Here is a 15,773-nt window from a genome sequence, read left to right as displayed (position 1 = left end):
GGGGTGCAGTTGTGGCTAGGGCACAGTAGAGCTTCCTAGATGTGGCTGATCAAAGCCCCCCTCTGTTGGAGCAGCCCCTGACTCCTGAATGTGCAGACTGGGCATGAAGTCTCTGCTCCCAGCAGGCGGCACTTCTGAGCTTCGCAGCCAGCGAGGTGCTGAAGAGCTGGGGCCAAGACCTTCCAGGCAAGAATATCGGCAATGGCAGATACCCCCTGTCTGGTTGCTTTAATGTATCATCTCTTTGTACGTGCACATCATTGGAAAGCTTACTATGTCTACTTGCGTAATGTGGTGCTATCGGGTGATGCTGCTACCGTAGAAACAATAACCAAGGACCCCATCCACACATTAAAGTGACCACTTTGCAATATTTGCATTCACTTCTGTTACTTTAATGACTCAGTATTAGTTCAAGATGTCAAATTGCATTTGGTTGTGACCTCAACGCATCACAACAACAATCTAAAGGGTAAAACAGAATCTAATAAAAACGTCTACAGGTATCCTTCGCGCTGGTGACATTTCTCATCAACATCATTATCGTGATGTTCAGAGCGTGTGGCTACTACAGTCTTCGTTGCCTGGGCATGTACCCAGTTCTGGACAGGGAAGATTGGTCTGACTGCAGACACAGTTGATTGTGCAGCTACCCCTATTGGTACAGGCACAAATGAAGGCTTGTAGATGCTCCGATGCCAATGGGTCCTTGAAGAAAACAGGAAGTAATTAATCATCCATGTTTTTCCATCCTTTTTGCAATGGTGATTCAGTATCTGGTTTACCTGTGGGCGAGGATATCCAAAGCTTTGTTTGCCAAGCTGGTCTTTTGACATGCTCTTCAAAACGGTCCTCACATGGTGGGGAGTTTGGCCGGTGACTGGTCCAGTTGATGGTTAGATTGAAGCTCAACAATTCAGGACTATCTGCAGACTGTTTCTTGAAATCCTGCTCTAGCCATTAGGTGAAAATAACATCTTCCATTCATCACCGGGCAAGGCCTCACTCCTGTCTTCTCCTCTGTCAGTCTTCACAGGCTATTTGGAGACCTTCAGTCATTAAACACCACTATGTATTTTCTTTACATTGCTCTTCCCACCACCTTACTAATCCACAAACCACATATTTGTTTCTCATTAGCCCTCTACCGAGGAGACGAGATCTCTCCATCCAGAGAACCTTCTTGGTTCTGATTCCACAAGCCTGCCTGCCTTTCTCCCCAATTAATGGGGGTTTAAGTGATCAGAGTGCTGGCCCAGCCATTGGTTCCCAGCACTCTGTCCCACCATCAACTGTCTCTGTGTTGATGTCTATATTCTCATCTCCTTCACGGATGAGTTTTCCACCAGCATGAAGTGGTACAATTCCATTTGGGATGAATACACTTCCCTGGAGTCTTTCTACTTCTGTTTTTGCAGCACTAGTGATGCACGCCTCCGCTTGTCATAGTTGATGCCGAGTCTCTGAAGGTGCAGTCTGTGAGACCCAAACTCATGGGGTAGCTGTGCAGCAAGGCTTATGTGCAGTGGTGTGAAAACTTTGGATTGCAGAATGCACAGTCTTTAAGGCACTTTCTGTGTGTGTCTTCAGAAGGATGGTACTCATTGCTGGCTGAGTTGTAGGCCTGCTTATCTAGCAAAGAAAGACCAAACTCATGCACCAGTTGGGGCACAAAAGTACCTGGCCTCTACAATCACCTGGCTCTGGCTAATATTCTGAGGCTTTCATTGTGGCTTTTTCAGACTGAAGGGTTGAAGTGGCATTCTAAGGAACCGCTTGATCATTTGAAAGCAGTTCATCAGGCTCACTCGCTGGAAGAACATCCACAAAACATTTGGGCGACTTAATATCTTGCTTCAGATGACTAGCAGCTTGGGCAGCATCCGCTAATGGTATTGCGCTGCACAGAACAATGGTAGACTTACCTTGTCCATGCTGTGCATGGAATGAAATTACAGCACCCCAGTGTTTTTCTAATCTTGCCTGTAAGTTGCTACTGGAATAGCTTGCTGTTTCTACATCCGAGGGAAGCAGGGCTTTATATCTTTGTAGCGGCTGGGACAGGAGACTTTGTATTGTCTCCAACTAGGTGATACAGTGCAGTGTTGTAAGGTGGCTGTATTGTTGTAGTGTTACTAGATGGTTTTGAGCAGGGCAAAGGATAAACGGTATCCTTAGCAGTTCAGCCTTCCACAGATATTCTGTGCAACATGTCGTCATCTCCACTTGAACGGCTGCCTCTCTGAAATGTTTCTGTTTTATGGAGTGTCTTGTCTGTCTTGTGTATGTTTTCTCAAGCAAGCACGGCAGCAGGACCAATCGCTGGAGGATGTGCTTGCTCTGGCGGCTATAGAAGCAGGTGAACATGATGCTCTCTGATCCGATTCAGAGTCTGTTTTCTTCCCTGAGTTCAACACAACTCTGACATACGTCATATTTGACTTGCTTGTGTACTTCTGAAAGCAACACTTGTGATAGAGCATCGGTGGCACATCACCTAAACTAGAAAACTCACCCAGTAGCCGCCGATACAACTCCCCTCTCCTGCCTTCTGCTGCCACCATCGCCGAATTCTACCCAGCACTGGTGGCTTTGGACAGTTTTTTGCTTTCTTTTGATTTTCTTGATAAATCCCGCAAACTTTGAAAAATGTGTTGAGTTTTTTTCTCTTTGATGTAAGCGTTAAGGGGCTTGTATCCTCCATATCTTCATATACTGCAACTCCCCACAAAGGTAAAATTCCCAGTGTATATTGTGAGCATTCCCACCACCATTTTTCATTTTGTCCAAGTACACTGACTTGCACTAAATTAGATCTATAGGTTAGTATCCAAATTGCCATTTTTGTTTAGCGAACACTTTTGAAGCCCAGTATGAAACTGTGGCTTGTCATCTCGTACACTGACCTGTGCGTAAGTGCCACTGAATTAAAAAGCGAGTTTCTAGAAATTTCCTAGGCCAGTACAACATGCACAGGCAATTCCACATTAAAACCTTCTACCAGGCAGACGAGGTGTGATGTATGTACAAAAGCTCACAAATGGAGAAACATTTACATCAGGAATTCACATACATCTGTATCTACCCACTGTGCAGTACAAACTATGGGGATGCAATCTACTGCTACTGGTGCACAACCTGCAGTGTGAGACTGATCTGGTCAGCAAATTTCATTTGAAAATATAAAAAAAACCTATTCTAATCACTTGTGAAATACTTTGGCAAACTAAGAATACGTAATGTGAAAACAGTTCATGTGAGTATATTGCAAAATGTTGATATTTGCCATTTTTGCCACATGCTAATCAGCATCATTTCTGAGGGGGGAAAAAAAACTTGCCCATGCAAAACCAATACAAATCTTTTACTATATTGTTGTTTGGTAGCTTTGGCCATGAAACACCACACTAAGGTGCTGAAATTAACATAAACAGTAAAAGCTGTCATCATCCTCATGTTGCCGTGTTCCTGGAACTATGTAAAAAATGTCACTGCCCCATTTTGGATACCAGTGTTTCACCTTGCCTACAAGCTTACGGCACCACTCGAGAGGTCCATATTATATCTCACCTAAACGTACATAAAATAAGCTTTCAATTTATATATGATGTGGATGACTAGGGCAGATACATTGAACTCCGAAAATGTAGCCCTTTTTGGAGAATTGCTGCATGCCAAATAATACGGCATAATTCATACCTCTGAGGGAATCTGCGGGGGGAAAAAAGGCTTCTGCTGGTGAACTGGGTGGAGCTCACTCACCTCGCCAATTTCCACCAGCTGAGGATGTGGCCAACAGTGTGAAGGTGGTAAACTCGTATGTCTCTGCATCAGTGAAACCAGGTGCTCCTGAGACTGGTTTGTTTGAATGCAGAGAAAAGGCTGCTCTGAGGTGGTTTTTTTGCATAGTGCAAGCCAGGACACAAGCAGGAGGGGGCATGCTGGTTGGGTGAGTGCAGGAGTAGGCATGCACTGTATGTTAGTGCCCAGGAGGCCTAGCTGGGTGTGAAGTTGCCAACAGAAAAAGCTTTCCCTCATTCTTCTGAAAATTTTACAATACTTTCTACAGACAGTTGCTTAGAACCAAAATTCCCTGTTCCCTGGTGACTTAGGGCCTGAACCTGGTCTCACTGACGTCAAGGGCAGCTTTGTCATTCATCTGGGAGGGAGTAGGAGCTAGCTTTCAGGGCCCAATCCTGTAAATGCTTACACACGTGAGCAGCTGGACTCACGTGAATCGTGTAAAGGTGAGAGAGGTGCAAACCGAATGCTTCGTGTACACATTGCAGCTGGCCAATTTCACAATCACTTGAGGGCGCTTGTTATTGGCTTTTCTGTGGGCTCCTCGTGCAACCTGTGGCTGGTGTTTTCTGCTGCTGATTAGCATTGCCCTGGTCTTTTTCAGGATGGGAAAGATTTTGGAATTGGGGAGCTCGTGTGGGGGAAGATCAAGGGCTTCTCCTGGTGGCCTGCAATCATCGTCTCCTACAGAGTCACGTCCAAACGTCAGGCAATATCCGGAATGCGCTGGGTGCAATGGTTTGGGGACGGGAAGTTCTCCGAGGTACGTTGAAAGCACAGGGGCTCCGGATGCTCACCGCCCCCTCTAGCAGTCGAGGTCAGGCTGGGTGCTCTTGTCTTGCAGATTGCTTTGAAACTCGGGTTGCTGTGTCCTGTGCGACATTTCTCCTGTGCTGCAGCCGAGGCAGCCAGATGGCCAGTAGAGGGTGCCCAAGTCTCGTTGTTGTGATCCCCTCCCAGATCTTGTTGCCTTGCCCCTGTTTGCAAAGCCTGGATTGGATTTCTTAGCATGGTTTCGTTTTCAAAAACAAAGAGTCGGATAATGAACAAAAAGAGGAAATAATCCCATCTGCAGCAGCAGCGCTGGTAGTGACCAGAGCAAGCCTACAACGGGAGGGACAGCTTGTGAATGAGGGACTAGATTTTAGGGTCAAATTTCTCAGGTTATTCAGATAAAAAATGGGTCTATGAAAAACACTCTGCCACAGGGGCTGGTCCTCCTTCGCCACACCTGAAAATGCACAGGGGCAGCTCTCTCACCTCCAACCCATGCAGAATGGGCAGGGGAATGTGCAGATGGGCATTCGCATGGGAAGTCGCCCATTCTGCACGGGCGCAGTGGATGCCCCCGTGAATGTTGTGGGTGATGCTATGGAGGCTGGTTGAAAACGTGGGCTTCAGGCTCCTTTTAGCCTGGCGAGATCCTCTGAGAGCACCTTGGCACCACAAGCATCAGCCATTTATTCCTATGTTCTTTACACTCACCCACGCTCCCCATTGCAAGGACCCTCCTTCCAGCGGAGAGAGGCTGAATGAGCCTCCCTCCAGATGCCCATTAACAATTCTGCGCATGTTGGTGTCACTGGAGAGCAATGTGGGCCCTGCCTCCCACTCCCCAGGGACAGTGCGTGGTGGGTGAGATCACTGGGAGCTGGATCTGAGCAGAGCTTTCTTGGGGGAAACAAACCGTGTCACATAGGCACCTTGTGTGACCGGATGTTTTGAGAGTAAACAAGCTGACTCCGTGCCTGGCTATTCAAGCACCCTTTGCAAACGCTGCTAATTGCCTTTCTGTTCGTTACAGGTTCCTTCTTCTCTGCAGGACTAAGTATTGTAAATATAGATGTGTTCTAGTCTTCCTAAGGCCAGGGATGGGAGCCAAAACACCTGTGCTCTATTCCTGGCTCTGCCATTAATTTGCTGTTTAGCCTTGAGCGAGTCTCTTATTTTCCTTGTGGGTGGGGGGAGATAATGCAACTCAGTTTCATGGGGATGTTGCAAGACTTAATGTTTATAAAGTTCTTTGAGGTCCTTACATGGAAGGAGCTAGATAAGTGCCTGGTACTTATTATTATTTGTATTTTATTAATAATAATATCTGTTATTAAGTATGGATCATTCTCTTACTAGGTTTCAGCAGACAAGCTGGTGGGTCTGGTGGCTTTTAGGCAGCATTTCAACCACTCTACGTTTAATAAGCTGGTCTCCTATCGACGAGCCGTGCACCATGCTCTGGAGGTAACTGGAGAGCAGGGTTGGGTTTGGTTGCAAGATTGCTCGCTCAGTGGGAATCTCTTGGCAACGCAGGGTGGCCGAGCATTTCTCAGGGCTCCGGCCTGCGTGGGGAGCACTGGGGACGTAGGAAGGGAAGTCAGAACCTGCCATATCCCACCCACACCGAGACTGTAATTCGTGACCTGCCACGGGAGGCAGACGCTTCGTGTTGCCCAGAGTGACTGACTGAGGCAGGTGCTGCAGCTGGGCTGCTCAACATTACTACTGAAGAAACTAAGGAGGCGAAAGTGCCTGGGCCAGGAAACTGGGCTCCTTCACCCCTGAAAACAGCCCTGCCGCCCTCCTCTGGGTAGAGCCGGTGACGGAGTCAGGACTCCTGGCTTCCATTCCCTGCTCCGTCACTCTCTCACTGCGTAAGCTTGGACAAGTCCCTTCCCCGCTGCGCATGGGGAGGTTAGGAGAGTTCCCCGCATCGAGGCATTAGTTAAGGGGTGTGTGTGTGTGTAGGAGTGTGTGTGTGTGGAGGGGAGGGGGGTGAGGGGAGGTTTGAGATCCGGGGACGAAAGGGGCTAACGCTGCAAAGTGTCAGTGATTCTTCCCAGCTGTTCGGGGTGGGCTCAGTGATGCTCTCGCTGCTCTCCTGGCACCGTGCCGAGGTGCAGACTTGGGGCCGGACCCTGCTCACGTTTACGCTGCGGGGAATGGGAGTAACTGCTGGCTCCTCCAGAGTCATGCTGGTCTTGCCGAGTCTGGCTCGGTGTCAGGATCTTTGCTTCTCCTGCCGCAGCTCCCCAGTCGCTCGGGGAGGTTATCCTGGGAGCAGTTGCTCCAGGCTGATGATTGATGAGCTGCAGGCCTTGTTATTGGCACGGGGGCTAAATGCCTCGTGAAGCTACTATCTGGTACGCACAGTGGGACACATTCCACTCCTGGTTACTCACTGCAAACCTGCAGGGACTCCACTGCCATTGGAATTGGGCCAGTGGCTGTGGGCTGATTCCTCCTGCTCCTGCCTGGTTTGGGGCTCGCAGACGTGGCTGGTTGCAGGCTCTTCCCAGCTGACTGGGAGGGAAAGCCCCAAGAGAGCCCCCCGGAGCTGGCACACCCACTGCTGGAATTTGTGGCAGCGTTGCCCTCAAGGAAAGGCCTGTACGCCGCCCCCCACCCCGGGGAGCAGCTGTTGCTGCAGGTGCTGGTATGAATGAGCCAGTGTGCATGTATGTTTGGGGGGAGGGCTGGCACAGGAGGCTGCATCCAAGCAAGAAAAGTCAGGCCAGCCGTGTCGCCTAGGTTCCGCGTTTCAGCCAGACTAGATGAGCGAGAGCCCCCATGACCCTGGCCCTCTCTCCTCAAGTGGTTGTTTCCAAGTGAGACCATCATTGGGATGCCATTGTGAGACGCTTTGACTTGTCATCCGGCTGCGTAGAACGTGGTAACTTCTCCCCTCTCTCCGGCAGGTTGCAAGGAGCCGGGCAGGGAAGACGTTCCCAGGCACCCCTGGGGAGTCTCTGGAAGAACAGCTAAAGCCCATGATTGACTGGGCGTTGAGTGGCTTCAAGCCCATGGGATGCAAGGGACTGAAACCGCCGAAAACTCCAGGTTTGCTGCTTTTGTGAGCCAGACAGCAGAGCTGGCCTGGTCAAGACTTGCCAACACACCTGGCCACTTGCCTTTATTTCCGGGCTCTGGATTTGAATTTGGTTAGCTGCTACTGACCCCTTGGCCAACCTCTTCCCGCCTGTCTGCATCGTCATCTGCTGCTCAGGCTCCCCTCTGCACACCAGGGGCCAGAGCTATCTCTAGTGTAACTCTAGTGGTTGCAGTGGTGTTGTCCCAGGGATGCATTTGGCCCTGGCTGGGCAGTAGCACAGTGGGTGCCATTAGACAAAGACGCCCACCTTAGCAAAAGGCCAGAGGAAAGACACGAAGCACCTTTCAGTTGGCATAAAAATATTGCTCCAGGAACTAAACTATTGTTTGGCTGTGTTCACCCATCAGGCAGGGCTTGGGCTGGGTGCCACACAAGGGTCTCAGGGGACACAGCTTCCCCCTCTGTGGAAATATTTTGATGCCCAGCAAAGGCAAAAAGTAAGAGTGGCCCTTGAGACGCCTCTCCCAGAGTCATGTCTGGCCAGGAGGGCTTAGTGTGTGAGGGAGAGGGGGTGAACAGGCGCAAAGAAATCTCCCAGCCACCCTCCCCAATCTCCCAATCATCTCCAGCACAGCACATGCAGCCCTCGCCCCGGTCTGGCATCAGGATTAACTCTCCTGGCACACAGCGGGAATGTTGATGGTCTCAGCAGAAGCTCAGACTATATCCGTGCCGGAAGGACGGGGTGTGGGTGCTGCGTTGCCAGACGCTGAGGGGAACATGGCATCGGGTCGAGCATGTGTTAGTGGAAGAGGCTTCCCACTGGAAGAACGTGTAACCTGATTCTAGTTCGGGAGTGCTCTGGCCTTTGCTTGTCATGGTCCTCTCACTAGACCAGGATAAATCTGGCCAGGGGAGGAGGGCACTTATTCTTGGTGAGGATGAGGGAGAAAGAAAGGAGAGAGAGAAATTCAACACTTTTCTTGGAGACTCTCAAGACTAAAGAGCCAGGGTAGTGGGTCAGGACCAGACAGAGTCTGGGAAGGCTGAGGCTGGTCTCCTTTCACAGAGAACGGAGTGGCTCTCCTCAAGAATGGCATTGAAGAGGTCTGTGCCCCTGAACACTGCCCCCCGGCCAAGCGACTGAAGACTAACTTCTGCAACAACAGCAAGGAGCGGGTGGAGGAGGACCAGAGCAGAGGTAACTCGGGAGATGGGGGGTGTGTGGCACCAAGGGGGATGTCACAATTCAGCAAAAACTTAGACATAGAAAGCACCAAAGAGACACCCCTCTGGGCAGGTGATGTGTGACAGGCTGTGACTCCCTCCCAGGCAGCACGGAACAAATGACATTTTTTGGTGTAGCACCAGAAATGTGGGAGCTGGAGTATTTGCCTAGCTGGGTCAGTATCCACACCTCTGCACACTGCATACCCACATAATGTGTACCCACCCCCGCTACACATAGCCCTCGCCTGCACGTACCCTAATCTGCACACAAACACGGTTAGCATGACAGCCTAATCTAGGCATGGCCATACACGCACATCCTCATGCTGCCTGCTAATATACGGATACAGAACGTTTTCTGCCAAAATGTATTTAACTGTATTGTCCCCTGGGTTCATTTGGGACTGTTTCAGAGCAGTGAACCCCAGGAGTAAAGCTCCTAAAAGGGGACACAGTCTGTATAAGATAAGTACATAATATGTGAATATATATATATGCCTTCGGGTGAATATTCAGTATTGCTATAGTGGTTTAAATTAAGGAACTTGAGTGCTATTAAATAGGCTACATGTAAAGTTTGCTACATAAAATCGTTTAAGGACTGAGCACGTTTTCTTTTTGTTTTTTATTTGTAAAGAGCAAATGGTTTCCGAAGTCACAAACAACAACAGGAGCCTTGAAGGTAATTACTTTCCTTTCTTCTCTCAGTCAAAAGTCAGTGGCTAAGTCAGGTGCTTGGATATGGCCTCAGATGAGAGATAATTGGTCTCCCCCATTTAATTGCACTGTGTGGAATTACTGGAAGCTCTCCAGGTTGCTGGAGAGGTGACCGTCCTTCCCACAGGGTGAAATGCAGGAGGGCCAGTCACCCTGCGAACAGTTACCCAGGTGTTTAACTTGAGCTGCTGGGACAGTGCCTTGGAGTTCGCTGAGGCTGCTCTCAATGTATAAAGTGAAGCATGTGTGTATATCCCTGCAGGATTGGGTCCTGACTCCTCTCAGGAGAGTCTACCTGGTACATAGACCTTTCACTGGCCCTCTATATGTACAGGGGTAAATTTCAGTCTAAGAGATTAGTCTACTGGCTAAAGGTTAAACTCAAGTTGGTCAGAAATTGGTTTGTTCTTGAAATTCCGCTAGATCTAAACATGCTGTAAAAAATTATATGGGGCAAAGGGCCGTATAACGATCTATGGAAAATGGAGAAAATGAGGCGGGGGTGGGGTGGGGTGGGGGAAATAGAATTAGTCCAGTATTAAGTGGGATGCAGCAAAGGGGAGAAGTAGCCTCTCTTTATGGACAGTGTTTCCTTACAAACTAGGCAGAACTGAAACTCCGGAAGGCACTGGAGCATAGCGAGATAAGGCCCAAGCGGGAATGGGTAGGGATTTAAGGACGGCCGGGTTCTAGTCTGCTCTGCCACAGACAATGAACTGACTTTCACTCGCTGTGCCTCTTTGCAAAGTACTAATAATGGTCATAGCTACGTCACAGAGGTGGTGGTTGGCTCTTAAATGCTTCATTCTGCAGACTAGGAGGGAGGGCCCTGTGGACTTCTGGTGGGTGCTCCGGTGTGAGCCACGGAGGGGGCAGTGACTGGCAAAGAGGCTGCTGCCTGCCACTCGATTCTCCGGGGTCCCTTTTCACCGATTACAGCAAGCTACCTGGGAGCTGAGCCGCCTGGGAAATCTGGCTCCCGTTGTGGGTGCTGAGCACCTGAATTGGGGCTCGTCGTCTCTCGGCGCTGCGGCTCCCCGGTGTTAACGCAGGGAATAATCATCCTTCTTTTCTGCCCTCCTGTGTCTCTCGTCTGCGTAGATTGAGCTCTTCGGGGCGAGAGCTGTCTCTCACTGTGCGTCTGTGCAGCGCCTGGCACTGTGGCATCCGGCCTCTAGGTGCTCCTGGGATCAATAACACTGTGTTTTTAAAGGGTGTGTTCATTGTATTAAACAGACAGTTGTTTATCGTGCGGGAGAAAAAACCCAGCCACATTCCACCCGCTGTTTGAGGGGGGCCTTTGCCAGACTTGCAGGGTAAGTCACTAGTGAGGGTGGGTGCGGGGGGCCGGGGGAGAAGGCTGGGTCAGGTCACTGTTAGTGTGTAGTGACTCTGGCTACTGCGGCCTGCGAGGCTTTGAGAGCAGCTGCCGAGTGGGGTGGGGTGAGAACCAGCTGGGGTGGGAAGCTCCAGGGCCTACCGGAGCACTGCTAACCTTCCCGTGTCGGGGTACACTTCGCTCTGCCAGAGGGAGGCGGGAGGGGTCATGCTGTGACCGTGCGCTAAGGCTGGGGAGGGGGCCGGTCACCTTACCCAGGATAGGGCGGGGGGAGGTGGAGCTAGGGTGCCACACCCTTGTCCTGGCCATTCTAGGGGAGCGCACGCAGCACCCTTCTAACACCTGATCTAAAGCCCATGGGAGTCACTGAGACTCGTTCCATTGGCTCCCCTGGGCATTGGATCCAGCCCCTTCGTGAATGTGCGGATGCAGCGTCTGCTGCCCTGTGCACCCAGGAGCTCTAGAGGCTCCCACGGGACACCGGAGAGGTGCAGCTCTGTGCTGCCTCTCAGTATGAGCCAGAGGGTTTTGGCGTGCGCCATGTGCCCCCTGCGTTCTGTCCATCCTGCCTGGCACCGTGTGGCGCTGGCTTGGCAGTAGACTCCGGGATTCTGACTCTCTGTTGGGCATGCTTCTCGCTAGGATCGATTCCTGGAGCTCTTTTACATGTACGACGAGGACGGGTACCAGTCCTACTGCACCGTGTGCTGCGAGGGCAAGGAGCTGCTGCTGTGTAGCAATGCCAGCTGCTGCCGGTAGGCACCCCCGCCCTGGCACCCGCCACGGGTGTTTCTCCTTCTCCAGCAGATCCTGGGCTAAGTTCCCTCTAAGCTCCGCGGCTGCGCCATGCAGGTGCTCAGGGCTGTGGCGGGGACAGATGCCTCTCCCCCAGCCCTCGACCTGCCGCAACAGGGAGAGGTGCCACTCCTGGCCAGCTCCAGCCCAACCTCTCCCACCTCAGCCCAGGTGCTGCTGCAGGGATAGAGAGCTGGGGGGAGTCCTCTCTCCCCACCATAGCCCCGGAGCCCCCTCCCGCCCCACAAACCCCTGATCCCTGGCCCCACTCCAGAGCCTGCATCCCCGGCTGGAGCCCTCCCCCCCACCCCCAGCCCTCTGCCCCAGCCCTGAGCCCCCTCCTGCCCTCTGAACCCCTTGGCACCACCACACCACATGAATTTTGTTCTGTGCACCAAGATGGAGGTGAGGTGTCACATAACAAAATTCATTCCACACATGGGTGGGAAAAATTTGAGGGACACTGAATTCCTGGGGCAGACGCCACAGCGGGAGGGGGTTCAGCACTGCTGGAGAATCTGGCCAGTTGGGTTTCGGTACCTAAATCTAGGCTGAGGATCCATGGGATAAGCAGTCCGATTTGAAAATGTTGGCCTCCAACCCTAGTGCATCCCATAGGCGTGGACTAGGACAGGCTGCCCAGGGCAGTAATGGGGGCTGAGATTTTCAAAGGAGACTGGAGGGAGTTGAAATTCAGTAGGGGCGGGCTGGCTGGCTCCTTTGAAAACCCAGCCAGAGAAAGGGAGAAGCCACTTAGACATAGTGTCAGAGGACACTATTTTAAGCCTCTGTAATACTTTCCCAGTGACTCCTGGCTCGCCTTCCCCAGATTGTAATCCAAAGATGTATAGCCTTTCTCTTCACGCGGTGTTGTCTCAGAGTCCAGCTGATCAGACCTGGCTTGTGGACAGCAAGTCCCAGGTGAAAGCACCATGCTCTGGGCCTGACTGTGGTGCGGTGCTCAGCAGACCTGCCTGCCTCATACCTCAGCAGGTCTGTGCACGTAGCCCTTAAAGAGAATAGCACGTGCCTTGCCCAGGATGCAGGGGGGTGAATACCCTGGCTGAAGATGTAGCTGGGGTCATCTGCTCTAAACACCTAGAGATGCATGCATTCCACAGTGATGCCAGAGAAGACCTGGAGACCTACTGTCTCCCTGAAAGATGGGAGAGATGAGAGAATTGGGCTCCATGGTAGTGTCCTGTCCTGGGGAGACTTACAAGCATAATCTTGGAGGTGGAAGGTGGCTCAGTGGAGGAGCCTCTGGAACTTAGTTACCGTTTTCTCCTGGTTTGCGCAGGTGCTTCTGTGTCGAATGCTTGGAGGTCCTGGTAGGGCAAGGTACCTCGGCCAAGGCAAAAGAGCAAGAGCCCTGGAGCTGTTACATGTGTCTACCACAGAAGTGCTATGGGGTGTTACAGCGCCGACCGGACTGGAATGTACGGCTGCAAGACTTCTTCACCAGCGACAAAGGACAGGAATATGTAAGGAAATCGACCTGGGGCAGGAGTACAACAGATCACACGTGGGGATGGGCGAGAGGACATTAGCAAAGGGGAAGGACATGAGGCTGTGTAGGACACTGGGAATGGGGATTTGCAGGAGGGTAAGCAGCAGAGAGGAAATGTTAGCTACGCATATGGACATGAAAGTTAGTTTTAGTTAGCCAGTGCACTTCAGTGGAGCCATCCCAGCTTGCCTGAGCCGAGGACGTGCCCTGGGGAGCGCAGCAGAATGGCCAAAGGACAGCAGAAGAGGGAGGAGGAATTGAGGCAACAGGGAATGTTTTATCTCTTTGGGTTCTTGTACGTCATCCGTCCCTGTGGTCTCTGAGTGCTTGAATCCTTCGTGCTGCCTATAAAAGGGAGGCGAGCATCTTCCTGAGGGGTCCTGCTGACTGTCATCTGGGATTATGGGAATCTGCTGGATTCTTAAAACCACTCCTCAAAATCCACACTTTTCTGTTAGCATTTGACCCAGTCGTGGTGCCCTCTGTGTTCCTGACTTGTGTTTTCCTGCACACACGTCTTCCGAGGTTTCTGGGCTCTCCCAAGCTCTCCTGAAGAGAAGCCAGCTGAGAGCCCTGTAATGACAGGGCTTGGGCCCGGGGCTGCTTCGTGGAGCATTGAGCAAGGGAGTCCTGCTGCAATAGGAGCATGAGCCCACTTCATTTCTCTCTCTATTTAATTGCAGGATGCGCCTAAAATCTACCCGGCAGTGCCTGCAACAGAAAGGAGGCCAATCAGAGTGCTGTCCCTATTTGATGGCATAGCAACAGGTGAGGAGCCAAGAGAGCTTATTTCTGAATGACTAACAATATTAAATATCGATGATTCATACTTCTCTAGCACCTGCCATCCAGGGAGATCCAAGCCCCTCACAAACCTGAATGAACTCAGCCTCGTAGCCCCCCACGGTGCTAGGTCATTGTCATCATGCCCATTCCACAGATGGGGAACCAAGGCCCAGAGCGATGAAGTGACTTGGCCACGTTCACACAGAGTGAGCCCGAGGCAGAGCCAGGGTTCTCAGTCCAGCGCTTTATCCACAAAACCGCCCCTTAAAGAGTCCAGAATCTGAGTAGCTGTTTTTTCTGCTCGACGGAGGGAAGTTGTGGTGGGAGAGGGCAGGCCCATGAGACACAATTGCTGTTGTCCCTTCCATTCACCAGTGGAGCCTGAGCACAGACCCAGCTTGCTTATTAACGGATATGGAGAATGTGAAAGCAAATCAAAGGCAGAGGTTGATGTGTCCCAGGTACAGCTGGCTGGAAAACGAGAATTCCAGTTTGCAAAAAAATCAGAGGTTTCGAAATGTCGCTTTCATTTTGCATTGGAATGAAAATGAGAACCTTTGGAATTTTTCACGAAAAATCATGAGAGGGAGAGAGACTGACCCACCCCAGAACAGCCAATAGCCTGGTGGGTAAAGCAGCTGCCTTGGGGCAGGGAGATTGAGGTGTAAATCCCTTCTCTGAATCAGGCAGAGCAGGGACTTGAACTTGGTTTCCTGCATCCCAGTTGAGTCCCTAACCACTGGACTGTTTGGGAGTGGGGGGGGGATGTCTTTCTTTCTCTCTCCTTCCCCACCCCTCTCTCCCCCGACCAGAAATGCCATCCTGGGCCTGAGAAACCTTCCCAAGGACAGTTTCACAGAAAGTGACTCTTTCCGCCAAAAAGCATCTGTTTTGACGAATCACCATTTTACATAAAAAAAAAACCTCCCGACCAGCTCTAGTCCCAGGGCCTTGGAGCCTGGAATTAATAACCCATCTGGGGCAAATTCCATTCTGCTGTATGTAAGATGCAATTCCACTGAAGTCAGTTGAGTTGTGTTTGTTTATACCAGGGCTGGATTCGACCCTGTAATTCAGCTTCAAGGTGAAGAACCATGTCATACTCACTAAGTGCACCCAGGGCAGCGTGTCCTCACACACATTGTGTCCTGGGCAAAACCTAGGATGAATTCTTCAGTTACACACTACATAGGTTCTACCAAAGTCCTGGACTGGATCTGGGTGGGGGATGGATTCTGTACAGCCAACTTGACAAGAGATAAATGCTGTATTTGGATCTTAATCTTACCTGGTGACATGCCTTCAGGAAAGGCTAAGTGAGTGCTAACCAGAGCTGCTTAGAACATTCTTGGAGACCCTACCTGATAAGCAGCATGTCCTGGGTAATACTGAGGAGGGGGAGCTCTGGGATGGTATGTCCCCTGTTTGGTTTTGGTGAGGAAGCTGGAACAATTGGGCTTTAGAAAGCAAGGGCCTGATTCTCTGAGCTTCTGAGCACCCTCCTTGCCCACTCTGTTCAGGGAGAGGCGAGGGAGCTCTGGGGGCTTCCCTGTAAGATGGAGCCCCCAGTAGGGAAATGTCTGGGGGAACCCCCAGTGGGGAAAGGCGAGGGAGCCCTGTAAGATGGAGCCCCCAGTGGGGAAATGTCTCCGTGCAGGTGGCTTGACTACTGAAGGTTCAGTTCTGCAGACACCTCCCTGGCTCTGCTTCCTCCCCCTGGAGAGAATGAATGGGTGCTCCTGGGAGAAGTCCAATGTGTTCTTTGAAGG

General features: G+C 51.2%; 1 protein-coding gene across 5 annotated transcripts in view; it reads left to right on the top strand.

The window, feature by feature from the left end:
• DNMT3B (DNA methyltransferase 3 beta) overlaps positions 1-15,773 on the top strand; it is a 52,154-nt gene that overhangs the window by 22,700 nt on the left and 13,681 nt on the right. For all 5 annotated transcript variants that reach the window (XM_054046289.1, XM_054046292.1, XM_054046290.1 and 2 more), the window contains 9 exons: positions 4,406-4,564; positions 5,932-6,039; positions 7,494-7,635; positions 8,697-8,828; positions 9,495-9,539; positions 10,811-10,890; positions 11,556-11,668; positions 13,009-13,192; positions 13,902-13,986. In XM_054046289.1, coding sequence (XP_053902264.1) covers positions 4,406-4,564; positions 5,932-6,039; positions 7,494-7,635; positions 8,697-8,828; positions 9,495-9,539; positions 10,811-10,890; positions 11,556-11,668; positions 13,009-13,192; positions 13,902-13,986 — 1,048 coding nt within the window. The remainder of the gene's footprint in view (positions 1-4,405; positions 4,565-5,931; positions 6,040-7,493; positions 7,636-8,696; positions 8,829-9,494; positions 9,540-10,810; positions 10,891-11,555; positions 11,669-13,008; positions 13,193-13,901; positions 13,987-15,773) is intronic.

The sequence above is a fragment of the Malaclemys terrapin genome, chromosome 12, assembly GCF_027887155.1.
Source record: "Malaclemys terrapin pileata isolate rMalTer1 chromosome 12, rMalTer1.hap1, whole genome shotgun sequence".
Lineage (NCBI taxonomy): Eukaryota > Metazoa > Chordata > Testudines > Emydidae > Malaclemys > Malaclemys terrapin.
Note: the sequence above shows the minus strand (reverse complement) of the source record. Positions and strands in the feature narration are given on the sequence as shown.